This window comes from Apis laboriosa, unplaced genomic scaffold, assembly GCF_014066325.1.
Source record: "Apis laboriosa isolate Shangri-la unplaced genomic scaffold, ASM1406632v1 scaffold21_cov150, whole genome shotgun sequence".
NCBI classification, from domain to species: domain Eukaryota; kingdom Metazoa; phylum Arthropoda; class Insecta; order Hymenoptera; family Apidae; genus Apis; species Apis laboriosa.
In genome coordinates, this window is record NW_025222365.1 from 1,851,337 (window position 1) to 1,866,765 (window position 15,429).

The 15,429-nt window shown below is 34.0% G+C and overlaps 3 protein-coding genes across 3 annotated transcripts in view; 2 read left to right on the forward strand and 1 right to left on the reverse strand.

Moving 5' to 3' along the window:
- The first annotated feature begins 421 nt into the window (after positions 1–421).
- LOC122713061 (upstream activation factor subunit spp27) lies at positions 422–4,430 on the forward strand. Its single transcript, XM_043933196.1, has 5 exons — positions 422–488; positions 1,765–1,855; positions 2,172–2,464; positions 2,536–2,777; positions 2,845–4,430. Exons 1-5 carry the CDS (start codon positions 446–448, stop codon positions 2,959–2,961), a joined length of 786 nt encoding a protein of 261 aa, XP_043789131.1. The 5' UTR covers positions 422–445; the 3' UTR covers positions 2,962–4,430.
- Positions 4,431–4,534: 104 nt separating this feature from the next.
- LOC122712996 (cilia- and flagella-associated protein 206-like) lies at positions 4,535–6,996 on the reverse strand (the record flags this gene model as incomplete). Its single annotated transcript, XM_043933104.1, has 12 exons — positions 4,535–4,766; positions 4,839–4,974; positions 5,046–5,144; positions 5,216–5,361; positions 5,447–5,514; positions 5,593–5,698; positions 5,777–5,884; positions 5,968–6,097; positions 6,153–6,363; positions 6,437–6,606; positions 6,694–6,874; positions 6,960–6,996. Coding segments are annotated over 12 exons (1,620 nt in total), but the record flags the coding sequence as incomplete, so codon positions are not given.
- An 873-nt stretch (positions 6,997–7,869) lies between these two features.
- The window catches only part of LOC122713060, a 44,704-nt gene continuing 37,144 nt past the window's right edge, over positions 7,870–15,429 (forward strand). The window contains exon 1 of the mRNA XM_043933195.1: positions 7,870–8,121. Coding sequence (XP_043789130.1) covers positions 7,998–8,121 — 124 coding nt within the window. The 5' untranslated portion in view covers positions 7,870–7,997. The remainder of the gene's footprint in view (positions 8,122–15,429) is intronic.

A 15,429-nucleotide genomic window follows, 5' to 3' on the forward strand; every position in this document is an offset into this window, starting at 1 on the left:
TTAAATATAATATATGTAATATTCTTTCAAAATATCGAAAAATCTTATTATATTATTGCAAATATATTATCTGGAAGTAATAGTACTAGGTATGTGAGTCGACTGTACCATAGACGCCACCGGCAGCCACGAGCGGTCGCTTAGTACAATCACTACCAAAAAATATTTGTGAACGCATTGGCGAAACATCAAAATAGGGTCATCCGATCGCAAAATTATGAGTAGGGCGTCATGAGAAACTTGTAGATCATAAAAAACTAACACGATTTGGTGTATATAGTATTCATTTTTAACGTATCCCTGCCAAGATATCCGTATTTAAAGTCTCATAAAGTTAACGTATTTTCGACTCACTGTATAGAGTGACTGTACCAACGGACGCTACGGGAGTCCGCAGCCGGCATAGGTTCAGTTGGCAGCAGTACGCACAGCGAGAAAGACGACCATGGCTGATATTTCGAACGAAGAACTTCGTAAAGAAATCACCGGTAAGTAGCAATATCCTTCGATTTACCGAACTTTGGCCTACGAATATAACAAAATTAAGTTAGTAACCATTCATGGCTCAAATTATTCGTACGTTTGTGAGTAGGAATATGTAGGAAATCAGGCTCTTTGCTCTTGCGACGTGACGACTTTAACGCGCACGTATGTGACGAAGTGGCGTGCCCCACGCCGGCCATTACAACCACGATTCATCATATTTCCACTTACGTACAGCTTTATCGGAATATTGTATCGCCTAGCCGTTTCGTGTAATCTACTATTGAATTTTTTATATAATTTTTTGATGTCTTGGAAAAATTTTGATTTTTCCTTGGTTTTCTAGAAATGAACGCTTTCCCTATATTCTGTTCTATAGTATGCTGTATGACGCGTCTAACTGTGGTGGCGCGCGCCTGAAGCCATCGCATGCTTCATATCTCGCTCTTTCTCTTGTCTTCAACGACTTTTGCACCATGAAAAGTGATCTTAACATGGACCGTGCCCTCATTTTCTAGAATATTTCAACGGATTCTGCTTTTTTCTTTTGTTTTACCAATCCAAATATAGCCTCGTCCCTCGAATTTTACACGCTTGTTACAGTTGCAGTTACGGCGTATTTTGTTGCCACGAATATTCACTAGTTTTTACCTTTCCCGCCGCCTCAAAATGGACATGATGTTTATACTTTATTAATATTTTTTCCTTAATTTTAAGTTTTTATATTCAATCGCTTGTCTTGAATTTTCACATAAACTGCTAATTATACCGATCTGTATGAACTTTCATCGTTTATATATGGTTGAACTTTTAGCTATTTTTCGTCATTCCAAGGTCCAATGTATTTTACGATCGATCCACTGATGCAAAGAAAGCAGTTTTATAAACTCAATTAATTTATTATATTTTCTCCAAGAAATTTACTTTCAGAAATTTTTTTTTTTTTTTTTTTTTTTTTTATAAAAATTGGCAACCGGCACGATGAATAGCGGCCATTTTCGTTCAATATTTACTAGTATTCTGGCGCGGGAAACTTACATTATTCTAAATTTTATCTGATATTATATGTTTTAAATTCTAATTGATTTATACTATTATATAAACATTATCTTTTATTAATAGCATTATCATTTCTTGTATTTTATAACATTTCATATATTAAGTATGAAAATAAATTAAAGTTAAAATTTATACAAATAAACTGTCTATTTTTAGTTAAATTTCGAATATTCAAGCTAAGAAAATTTTTTGCATGAAATGGAAATATATTTTTATGTTTAGCTATCCTTAAGGATGCAGATCTTACTACTATGTCAGCTAAGAAAGTAAGGCTACAAATTGAAGGAAAACTTGATATAGACCTTACTGAAAGGTAAGAGCTTATGTAAATTATCATCAACATTCAATATGAATAAATTTCTTATTTTACTTTATATTTCTAATAAAGAAATAGAAAAAGAGAGGATATATGTTTTTGGATACAGCAGGCGCTCTTGTAATTAAAATGAATCAAGAGTGAGATTATCTGTATCCGAAATAAAAGCAAGGTTCTCTGTGTGAAACTATTCCTTTAAGTTTTCACCTCGTTCCACCTTCAACATTTTGTTTAATTATTAAATATAATTTCATTTATAAGTTTTACTTTGTATTTAATGTGGTGATAAATTTTATGGTAAATTTATGTACAGGAAAAAGGAAGTAGACAATTTAGTCATGGAGTGTTTACAAGAAAAACAAGATGGAGCAAAGAAAAAGAAGAAGACCGCTAGTGAAGAATCTGAAGATGGTGAAGAAGAGGAAGAAGAAGGATCAGAAGAAGAAGAAGAGGAAGAAGAAAAAAAGCCAGCCAAAAGGAGTCCTGCAAAGAAACAAATTAATAAACGTAAGAAAGGATCTTCTGATGATGAAGAAAGTGCAAGTGATGATGATGCTAGTGATGAAGAATATAATCCAAAGAAACCAAAGGCAACACCTAAAAAAAGTAAATAAATTTAAAATATATATATATTTGTTCCTCTTTGATCCTTTTATTTTTAATAATATTTTTAATAGATAAGCCTGGCAAGAAGGGAAAAAAGAAGGGTAGTGACAGCGACAGTGATGAAGATTGGGGTAAAGTTAAGAAAGCTCAGGGTGGAGGAGCAAAGAAAGGTGGTGGAGGTAAAGCTAAAGGCGGATATACTCGTGCTATCACATTGTCTCCGGAACTTGCTGCTGTTGTTGGTGCTGAACAAATGGCTCGACATGAAGTTGTGAAAAAGATTTGGAGTATCATTAAAGAAAGGAATCTTTATGTAAGTATTAAACTATATGTTATTTTCTTATTTTATTTTCAACATTTTAATATATTTTATTTTATAGGATCCTAAAAATAAGCAATACGCACTCTGCGATGATGAATTATTGAAAGTAATTGGAGTAAAACGTTTTAGAACTTTTGGTATGATGAAGTACCTCAAAAATCACTTTGTAGATTAAATCATCCTCGAACCACGAATTCTAACAGGTTATAAACATTGTATAACGTATTCCAAGATGCAAAGTGCATCTTTCCATCTTTCTCACACGATACATAAATATACATACATACAAACACAAACATATTTCTTGCGACTTAAGACTTTAGCCATGTTTACATCATTCCGATAAACTCTGTTGTCCATGGTAGCTGCTTTATCTTATTGAATATAATCTTATATTCGCGATGTAGCATCTTAATTTATGGGCATTATTAAAAGCGCGGCTCGTTAACATTGTTAAAAGCTGCCCAAAATGTGTATGCAAATGATGACCCACAAGTAGGAATCTATATAGATTTGATCAATGTCACGATGATATAAAAAGGAAGGGTTGATACCATGGACGTGCGGATGATTTCGAAATGTGGAAAACATTAAAATGGCCAATAGTCAATAAGCTGGTTTTAAGTCAATGTATTCAAAGTTAATGTTTTATCGTTTGCCTGGTGGTTCTTGTAAACAATCCTTTTTCACCAAGCATGAAAATACGGTGTGCCATTGTGGCAGTAAAAAGTGAAGCAGTAAAAACTGTTTTAAATTTTTTTAAAATGAATTTTGTTTTTTTTTTTTTATTTTATTACGTGACAGTTAAAAATTGAAGTAGATTAAATACTTAGATTAAATAAAATAATATTAATAATGATAGCTGATTGCGGTAATGCTTAATTTTTTTTTCTAATTTTTTTTTCTTTTTTTTTTTTTTTTTTCTAAATCACTATTGCCGCCCAAAAATCACACGATATTTTCATCTTTTTATTTTAATATTGGTTACTTTCTGAAAATGGATGTAACAAAGGGACAATTTTTCAAACAAAGGAGAGAAAGAGAGAATGGGAAGAGATATGTGGTAAGTTAAAAAAAAAAAGTATGATAAGAATTAAGAGAACGACGATGCGAAAAATCAACATCCTGTACCTCTTCTGTATAATTGTTACATTATACACTGAAATTATTATTAAGCGAAATTTAATTGTATTATCGTGTAATTACTAATTATTGTCGTAATATAGGTTTCTTGGTGTAAAAAATTGACCTAACTCTTAAGATTTAATGGTAAAGTGATGTATTCAGTAAAAGTATGATGCATGCATATTAAAGATCACAGTATGCGCAGCATTGCGCAATGTTGAATTGTAGAAAGTAAGATAGATTGATGATGCGAGATGCGGAATCCTAGTGTGGATATACACATCTCGTTGTATGGAAAAATTTGTGTATTTTGAATATAAATTAATGAATGCTGGCCTAAATTAATGGAAGCCACGAAGAAATCATTGCAAACATTTGACGATAATGAAAATATTACGCGTGTTACGAAGTAAATTATAATAATAGCAGTTTGTTTTCTAAATGAAAAAAAAAGTACAGGTTATGCCAAGATATTTCGTGAATGTATTTGAAAACATCATTAAAAAGATATTGCTTTCATTTTTTTTTAAGAGTGCTCTTTATAGCTTCATTCTATCGTGAATACCTTCGGACACCTATCCAATATATCCTTTAAGGCTAATGCAAAATTTATATATGATATATTATTCATAAGTGTTTCAGTTCGGTTTCCAAGAAAGATACTACATGTTGATTATCATCGTTCCTCCCCCGTAGACCAAAGATATAAGTTAAGAGTTTCTTTGTATTCGTGTAATTATCTCTTCTTGTTTGAACTTCTTTGTCTCGAGGCGGAGCTGCTTGTACATAAACACCGTATCTGAAGTTGGATTTATGTGTTTGAGTGCTGCGTGTTTTATATCGACTTATTGTTGCCTAGAAAAAGGAATGAAGTCGCTTTTTTTTCTATTTTATTCAATCTACATTATATTTATTGATAGAACTTACTAAATGTAACGCTTTATTTCTTAATTCCCAGATATTCGAAGAATAATTCTTATCGATGAATGATGGAAGTATATGCAAATCTGTTTGAACCATTTGATGGTTACAAATTTTTAACTCGGGACCTTGTTCTGATATCCTTATTAATTAAAATTCTCTATTAAATAATTTTACATTAAATTTAAATTAATATCATTATTAAATACTTACATTTCTTGAGTTTGTAAAGCTCGAACATCATCGTATACTTGAAACAAATATACGTATTCAAAATGATTGCGTATAAAATCAAGACCTTCGTAAACGTATCTGTGACAAATTTATTTATCTAATATTTTAATACTTTTGTAGTTTAGTTTTGTAGTTTAACAAAGACATACTTATCAGGATTTTTTCCAAATTCTTTCGCTGCCTCTATTGTACAAAATACATAATATTTTCCTTTCCATTTAACGACACCATTATTCGGATTTCCCGGGATTAATACTCCTTTTCTAATGAACATCCATGCGCAAAATCCTAAAAACTAATGGCGAATTCATTAACCTAGAGAAGTCATATTTGGTATGAATCTTGGTATACAATCTTCAATTTTAATATCTTCACATTACCTCTAAATTTATGTTCTCGAAATCCACAGTATCGTTAGGATAATAAATAGTACATTGGCCACACTCGTCTAAAATAAAATTTTTAATTTGTAGCATCTAGTTTTTTATCTGATATTATAATATTAATTTGCAATTTATTTTATAACCTATTAATTCACCCATCGATAGTTCTAATCTTTCAGCATCTGTAAGTACTTTTCTGTCGGACAGCATATCCAGAATTAATGTTTCATTGAATGTGTTCACGTAATTCTATAATATATATATTGCTATATATTGAATTTTTTTACTTCATTGTTTTATTCGTATATAATTATATCGAATAATTACCTTTGTAGTCAAAGTTTGAAATTCCCAAAAAAAGTTGTTAATACCACTTATTATAATCACTTCATCCTGAAGTCCCATCCATATATCAGTTAAATCGATGAATTGTGGCTAGAAGAATAGTCAAGGATAAATTAAAACAATTATAAAAGGAAAATTCGCAGAAAAAGAAAATATATAAAATGATTTCTTACATATACTTCAGTACTAGGAATCGCAGTTTTATACCTCACAGTGTCATGAAGTTTAAAGAAGCGTTTTTGAAGACGTTCTAGATAATTTTGAACCTCCTTTTCGCTACGATCTATGTCACTTAACAATTTTCTACGATGAAAAGAACGATTAATTATCGATATTAAATTATTGTTATCGAACATACCTAATATAAATCTCTTGTTGCCGGCATACTGTTAACATTTCAATTGCCCATTCTATATTCGTTTTTGAAAAAATATTAATTGGTAAGTCTTTTACGAAACATATCTTTTCTATAATTGCAGTGAATTTGTATATTTTTGTCATTAAATGTTCTAAAAATTCCATAATAATTTCGCGACTTTTTTTTATAGCTTTTTGCAAAATGGCAGGTACTGAAGAGATAATTTGCGTTAACGATTTATTTTTTTATTAGTATATTAATTTTAATCATTTTCAAAGACTTACAATCGTCAATCCCTTCTCCTCCACGTTGGCAATCTCTGTTAAACAATCGTATTCCTGCGACTATGCACATTAATTCCATTAACTGTTCTTCCTTCTCACGTTTAGACATCTTTACATAGTATTCCAATTCCAAAGGTTGAAAAATACTTCTCAATGTTGTTGAAACTTCTCTGAAGTAATAAATTTTATTTCCCATTAATACAAATAATATAAAAAATATAATAGCAATGTAATATTTATAAATTTAGCATTATTACTGAATTACTCCAATTACAGTAGGATTTCCAAGACCACTTAAAATAGTGATGACCGTCAATATCTTTTGATACAATTTTTCAAATTCCTGTTTATTTGCAATTTTTTCAGTTTTACAAATTTCCGCAACCAATGGTCCACTTTTTTGATGCAATCGCAATCTGTATCGTTTAACGACTTCATCTAGGGATAGAAAACATATTTGATTATGTAATTATTATTTATAATTATTATTTCGAATATTAAATACATTTAAATAGATTTTCACCTCTAGCATGATAGTGTTTTGAAAAATATAATTGAATTTTTAATATTGTTAAACTTATTTTTTTTTCATCACATATTTTTTCAACTATATCTTTAATAAGATTCTCAATATTTTTCTCGTCATCCATTTTATATATAGGATTTAAAAGAAATAAAGTAATCTGTGAAATAGATATATATATATATATAGAAAATAATATTTTGCATCAAAAATTAACATTAAATAATTATTTAGGTTAATTCAAAATTAAAATTTTTTATAAAAGATACATACCAAAAAAGAAACAAAATCCTCAGTTGTGCTTACGTTTTGTTCCAAGCACATAATTATTATTTTTTCTATAATTTCCTTTCGCAAGTTTTCCATAATTAAAATTCAATAACTGCTTACACAAATTAAAGTAATGTCGACCTTTCAATTTTCCTTGTAGTTTGATCAATATTTCAGAACTTCGATCTCTTGTATTAAAAGTTTAATCTTTTTGTTTAAATTTTATAATATTGAAGCATTAAAGTTAATTTATTTAGCTTTTTAAAATGATTTGAGATAAAACAATCTTCTGGTTAATTATTCCTTTGTTTTTTAATAACTTATTAACTCTGTATATTTCTATCATTAATATCAGCTGATCATAATTTATATAATATGAACGTCAAGAGAAAAAAAAGAAATCAAAGTATTATAGATAATTATTATAAAAGAATAAAAAAAACATAAAAAAAATATATATATATATAAAAAACGTAATTTGCGATTTAAATGACGACTATAATCGGCGCGCTTCGAGCTCGGCAAAGTTCGTGAATGTTCGTAGGTTCGATGGCTCGATACACAAAAGTGGAGGGAGAGGGGGTCTGGATGAAGCTCCATCAGAGGTGTTGCAACAGTCCCAACCGACGGAGCAGTCGGGTTGGGTGGTTAGTACGGTGTGGAGTGCGTGTAACGAAAGTAGATAGAGCACGGAACGCAAAAACGTGATTACCGGTTGTCATGACGTTTGCGTGAGCTTTGTGTATTGCGATTCGCCGCCTAAAAAACATGTTGAGTGATATCTGGTGCTTGAATTCGCGATGTACCGTCGGTGCTGTGACGGTGCAGTGCAAATTAGTGCTAGTTTTGGTGCTACTCGCGATCCTACCTGATGTACACACCGAGAATCATGGTAAGTTATTAAATAGTTTGCCAAAGAAAAAATCAAGCGGAATAATTGTTGTCTATCTTCCAAGATATTTTTCAATAACGCAATTATTCCAAATTTCTTTTGACTTTGTTCGTTTGTTGTTTGAGAAATACATTACCACGTTTTTTTCAAATCTATTATGAAATTTCATAAATATTTAATAATTAATTTTCATTATTATTGTAAATTGTTTATTATGATTTTTTTCTGTCATTCGTATATACCATTCAATCTGATTGGCTGTCTTTACAAGAGTACAATATATGCACTTTGTATATATCTTGTATACATAGATATACTTAGCTATATTAAAGTTATATTGTTCCGATTTCATTGCGGTGAATACATTTCCTCGCTCGCATTATCGAGACAAAAGCTATCGGTTAATACTAATAAAGCTAATATCATAAAATAAGAAAGTTAAAAGTTTAATTTATTATTTAGATGCAATTAATAAGGAAATTTGCATAAATATAATATATGCGTAAATAGCAATGAAGTATATAACAGTAAGCTTTCGAGTGACCAAACAATGCAAACCTCACTAATGCGAATATAGTCTATTTTAATGCATACATTAACCTTTGCACATCACTCGACATTTCTCTGACAAAAGGCAATAAAAGTAACTGAATATCTACGCTTGTTTTATCGAAATGAATGTTTAACGTTAAAAACAAAAAAACATAGAAAATTATAGCTGTCAGAAATTTATCTTCATCGCATTTTGGAATAGAAATGGGGTGAGGGACGTCAGAATCGATGAAGATTTATGAACAAACTATAGGCTTAAATAAATAATTATCTTATTGATAATTTATAAGAAATCTGTTTGAAACCCATATCATGAGATGTGTGTAATAGGAAACGATATTAGATCTGTGCACACTATACATATATACTTAACCTTTAATGCTTTTTTGATTCTATGCTATCTGATATGGAACAATTGCGTCATCTTAATCTAACGCAAGGTTTTTAATCTATCGATTTTTTTTTCTAAAAAATTTAATTTTCGAACGGCCAAAAACGTTGGCAAAAAAAAGATCGATAAAAATAAATTTTTCAATTTGAATCAACATTTCGTTAAATATCATGCGTTACGTTAGAAACAGAACAATTAGAAACTCGAAACAAAAACTAACGCTCTACAAAAGAATATGTAAATGGTTGACTCGTTGCAACACATTGTTTCTACGAATTACAAACTCATTGCATCTGCGAATATAATATATATACGTTAACGAATTCATCAAGTTTCTCTCTGATTCTGGTTTCTTAGTAAAACTACGTACATTTCTCGCATTAACATCTCTTAAATACAAGCGGCACAGATATGGGCTCTAAGAAGGAGAGGAAGAAAGTAACAACGGCTTAATTATTCGCGGAGGCGCACAATCTCGCGTCGCGTATTCGTTATTTTCTCGTCCTTCTTGGAACACTCGCCAGTCCGTGAAGGTACTCGTCGAAAGTCCTTGAAAGAATCTATAGTTGGTCGGCTCATCCGCCGCTATGGATTTCGCGCAACGCGAAACGACGACAATTATCCACGAAACAATACGTTTATCGACGTCATGTTGCAAGTGATAGGAATCGTAGCCTTGCTCCTCTTTTTGCCGCTCGTTCGATTTTGTTCACGCAAAATTTTAACACATATTTGCAAAAGAACGAATATATTTTTCTTTGTTTATTAAATTAGAGATTGACAGAGATTGAGTATATTTATGAATTTCATCGAGAGAAGTAATAGAGAAGACAATAGTAATTACGTTCTCTTACGTTCATAATTGCGTTTATTATTAATCGCTAGAAACGAATTCAACAATTACCTTTTAAATTCTATCGACGAATCGAACGAAAAGTTAATAAAGAGAGAAAGCACTTGCAAGTAGACAGATGTTTGCTACTTCCGTCACGTTCGTATGATTCATGATTCATCGGAGGAGTCGATCTCTAGCCAATATACATTCAAAACGAGCTAATCATTTACTTCTAATCGATGATTAATCCATCCTTCTCGGAGGCGTCGACGTGGTCGAGTGGTCTTCGAGTCGATAGGACTTCGAGTTGATAATACGTATATTTACACGCATATTTATTCGTTCGTGTTTGATAGACCATCTAAAAAATTCGTTTAATCGCGATTTTTCCATCGTCGTCTCATCGAGATTTCAAATTCACGGCACAAAGTAGCTCCTCCTTTGAATTACGTCAATACATAATTATACATTTCTTTAACGGCAACGAAATGCATCATATCACGCATACCACTTCCATTTTTCAATTTATATCGCTTTCTCATCGAAGAATCATTCAAATCGTACCTCGTTTGCAAATCAAATGATTCGTTAATTCTCCCTTCTATACGTTTTTATTCGACGAAATATTAAGCGAAACGTTGGATAATTGTAACGAATACGAATACATTTCAGTTCGCGTTCTAAAGGAAAGTTAGGTTAGGTCCGATTCGAAGACACGCGACAGTCAGAGGTTAACTGAAACGGACGGTTGCTAGGAACGTAACGGTATATAGCCGTGTTCGTAAGCGAAAATGATTCACGGATAGAACCGTTCTATATTTACATGGAACGAGTTAAAGCAATTTCCATCAGCCTCGATCGGTTGGAAACGGTTGGACGGCGCGACGGTTCGTTAAGCGGTCGATCATAATTATAAGCGGCGTCTAACGGGGAAGGTCGAATTCACTACGAACTTCCGTTTATCGGTGACTCGGTCGGCTCCGAACAAACCGATTTACGACTGTCTCGTAATACTCGCTCGCGCACAAATTCTCCATTCTCTGTCATTCTGTTTTTCGTATGCCGTTCGTGGCGTTTCCTGTTCTCGGCGACCGATATCGAGATTCATACCGGTTTATACTCGTGTCGGAGTTAATCATCGGTGTCGATTAACGTCGCGCAAAAGTCGGTGCAGACGTGTATGTCTAACTGTAAAGCACAGGGACACGTGTTTCCTCCTCGTTATATGCATATACGGAGAAATCTTTGGCGCACGTGTTCCTCGCGATTGAAAGGACAAACGAACGTGTTAAATCGTGGAAAGGTTCCCGATTGTTCTTTTGTTGTGTTGCCACGTGTTCCTTGATTCACGGGGAGACAATAATTAAGAAAGAGCGATTCGATTTAAATGGATCCTTATCTCGATCAACGTTCGCGATTTCTTCAATTTCCTTTTAAATATATCGCTCGAAATTCCCACTTTTCTCTTAATTGTTGGTAAAAATTCACATTTTTATCCGATTATCGACAAATTAACCGAATGTCATTAACTCGTATCGCATAGAAAGTTAACAGAAATTGTCGCTTCGTTTATATTCGATTGTTTGCACTCGATGAATAATTCGTTTAATCGTAGAGGTAACACACCGCTGAAAGGGCAAATTGTTAATCGATCAAGCATCGACGAACACGAAAATCGTGGACAAATAGGAAAACAATGACGAATCCTCTACGCCCATTAATAATTAATCAGGTATCCTCGTCCAAGATAAAATTCATATTTTGCGTCGCTTTATATGTAAAAACAGATTTCACCGATCCGTGATCCGACGCTCGAATTGAAAATAATAATAAAGTTTACCCAGTTCTGAGTTACTTTACCGTGAAATTTCATCTAATTCTTCTACTTTTGGAAACAATTAAATCGTACTTGACTTGCAATCGAAAAACCAAGTCTCTTTCTTTTTGTTAAGCCCGAGAAAATAAAATTCTTTAGAAAGAAAGTTTTTTAGTTTCTCGAACTAGGGATTCCCAACCCCTTTCTTAACCACGAAATCTCGAAATCGCTTTAATTCTTCCCCCCTCGAAAATTCGAAATCGATCGTTGTTAAATCGCTTCGTGTTTTAGAACGGGTCTCGATCGAAGTCTCGGATCGAAGATCGAGTTGGAACGAAATATATATACCACGGCGATTCGTTGGACAGGGGGTGATCGACGATTTTCATTTGCACGAGGCTTGATTAAACGTTGCCCGGAGCGACTGTGACGGGGCAACAATGCGACTGCGAGAAAGGCAATGGAACCTCGCCGCGCCACTTTACATTCTTCTTCATTGTCTGCGCGTTAAAACGAGCCGCCGCCACCGCCGCCGACGCGTCGAGATCGGGCAAGGAAAAAACTGTCGCGGTGTCCCGACGAGGGTGCGCGACACCCCTTCACCCCTTCGTTCCCGAGAAAAAACGCGCTTTCACAAAAAAAAAAAAAAGGAAAACCACTTTTTTTTTACAAAAGTTCACGCTTTTGCGATAAAATTTCGCATAGCCCTACAGAAATTTCGGACGACTTATTCGGTGAATCCGTCGATCCTCTGATATAAGATACAACGAGTGCAATTTTTTGACAAAAGTAAGAAAAAGAAAAAAAACGATTTTAGTTTTATTGCGTATCCCAAATAAGTTTTTTAACGATCTATGGTTTGAATGGCGAGCCAAAGTTTAAATAAACTTCGCCGAATTTCTGGACTTCTGAATAAAACGCGCCAAGTTTCATTTTTTCCTTGAAACTGCTCGGAACTTTTCTCCTTCCTTCCTTTTTTTTTTTTAAAGAAATCCGTAACCAGAATCGATGTTCTCCGAAAAGCCGATTTAATTAGCCCCGGTCGAAATCGTAGATTTCTTACAAAGTTCGATGTCCCTAGGAAGATTAAAGAACTTGGAGCAGAGAGTTTTTTGACGAGCAGATTTGCCCAATGGACCGAACAGTGGCGTCACGAGCAGTGGCAAGCTGAATTAATGCGAACGAAAAACTTATCTCCTGCAATTTTGCTCGCAGTATCAATTTTTTTCTTATCGATTCATTGCAATTCATCGTATTTACCATAGATTGTTGTTTCGAAGGATTATCACGAATCTCGAAGGTGAACGCTTATCAGGTGTAATACGATAATTGTGATAACGCGAAGAACGTAGTAGAGCAAAGTTGTTCTGGGGTAAACATAACGGGATTACGACGTTTCACAATTTTTCGTGAATTAGAGAGAGAGAGAGGAAGGGAGGCATGGCGGAAATTCAGACGTTGACGGTGTCGATCGTAGGAAATCTCAATTGCTAGGCGAGGATTTAAAGTGGCGTAGGGGCGGGCGTAGGAAACGCAAGCCGTTAAGGCAGGGCTCAGCAACGGGTCAAGAGCGTTAAGCTCAATGAGAACGAGGATCGAGGCGACGAAGAGACTCGTGCCACGTGTGGGCAGAATTTTATAAACGATACGTGCCAGCCGTGGGCGAGTCGTACCAGCCGACGCATCGTTCGCAACATCCGCAGATTATGACGATTTCAGTTGTTTCGCAAACACAAACTTCAACCTCGTTCAATTTTGCGACGACGAATTTTTTTAAAAATTCGAAACTTGGAAATATATATATATATATATATAAAAAAAAGAAAAAGAGAAAAAGAATGAGATTCGATCTCGTTCTGATCTTCGGTTTTTTCCTTTCCTCCCCCCCCCATTTTTTTTTCTCGCTTAAATCGTGTCACGGTTCGCTCGATTCGCGGATAATGAAAGTTTCATCGATCGACCTTCGAGTCTCCGGCAATGGCCAGTCCTAGATTCCTTCGCAATGTCGCCAATGTCGGAATTCATTTTGTGACAACATCGAAGGGAAGGGAAAACATTCGATCCGATTTCAGGATTCACGGAAATTCGTCCTCCATCGTATTTTTTTCTCAAATTTGGATCTTCACTTTATGATTCCAATCTTTCTTGGTAGAAATTCTGAAATAAATATGAGATGATAAGATCGGGATATTCAGAAAGATAAAGGAGCCTTTTGGGGAAATTTAACAATTGAATTTTCTCTCGGTCGTTTTCGGGAGAGCTGGGTTAATCTCGTACGTCGCGTATTAAAGCCGTATTCCATACGTAACAGAGTAGACGTTTACTACGAGAGAGACGATCGTAAAGCTTTTCTCTGGTGGAGCGTAGCGCGGACTAAAATAAAAGTCCAGCTGTGGCATATGGGCGCCACTATCACCGTTTAAATTACCATCGTTCGCTCTTCCACCCCTTCCTCGAGCTCGCTTATTGCTTTTCCCGAGTTTTCATGCGAACTGCGTCCAGTGCATATAGTATAGTAACATTATAGTATAGTCGCGCGTGTATTCGAAATTTCAAAAAAAAAAAAAGAAAAAAAAGAAAGAAAGAAGGAGAAAAAATTAAAACGTGTTCGTTGTTTTCAATTTGTATCTTCTCCTTTGCTTCTGTACACAGTGCTTGTTACCTTTCTTTCTCTCTTGGTTGCGTTCTTTAAGAGAAAATGAGAAACTTTTTTTATTGGAATTTTATCGTGAGTCGGTTTTTTTCATTATTTCAGATAATAGGTCGGACTCGTGACCTAACGAATCGCACGATTTCAGTCTCATTCGCACGATCACAAGTTGATCATGGATCATCGATGCATGTAGTAATGAGTAATTATCGAATAGAAAGAATTTAGATAAGGAATCATTGTTTAGGATTAATTGATATTTCTGTGTATGTTCTGCGATTATCATAAATATTTATTAATAAATCGGTAAAAGATGTATCATCGGTGGATGAGTAATCGTCGAATAGAAAGAATTTAGAGATTAGGATTATCGATATTTCTCTGTATATTCTGTAATTATCATAAATATTTATTAGTAAATTAGAAAAAGATGTATCATCGGTGGATGAGTAATCGTCGAATTAAGAAAGAATTTAGGTAAGCAATCATTGCTTAGGATTATTCCCGCGTTTTATAATTATCACACATAATTATTAATAAATAAAAAGATATATCATCGATGCAGTAATAGAAAGAATTTAAACGATCGAATAGTTGCTCAAGATTATTGATATATTCCTGTGTACACTTTGTCAATTATCACAAATATTTATATTTAGAGAAAGGTGATATTACATTATACGACTATATTACGTAGACATCGAAAAATGCCGGAGCATTGGTAAATCCTCTATGCTTAAAACTTGACAACACCGCTATCAAAATGCAATTCACGCTGAGCGCAGTCTCAGAAACTTACCGTGTTAATTGCGCCCTCTCGATCATACATCATTTGGAAATGGCAACCGCGCACAATTGACCACTGTGATGCGCCCGATCGTTTCGAATCGAGGCGCGAAAAGAGTTTTCTTTCTTTAAAAGAGAAGCAAGATGGGGGAAGGGAGGAGATGGCGTGTTGACGTTGCGACAACGTTGGTCGGCCGATCATCGAATCCCCCTTAGCCGTGCGCCGCGTTCATTGTACACACTTCCGACTCTCATTGAAGCCGGGGCTATTTCCGCCC

Bases quoted from the DNA above. Each gene is read 5' to 3' on its own strand.
- LOC122713061 (XM_043933196.1), top strand. From the start codon at position 446: ATGGCTGATATTTCGAACGAAGAACTTCGTAAAGAAATCACCG. The intron at 2,465-2,535 runs GTAAATAAATTT...TATTTTTAATAG, and splicing joins AAAGGCAACACCTAAAAAAA to ATAAGCCTGGCAAGAAGGGA. The intron at 2,778-2,844 runs GTAAGTATTAAA...TTTATTTTATAG, and splicing joins TTAAAGAAAGGAATCTTTAT to GATCCTAAAAATAAGCAATA.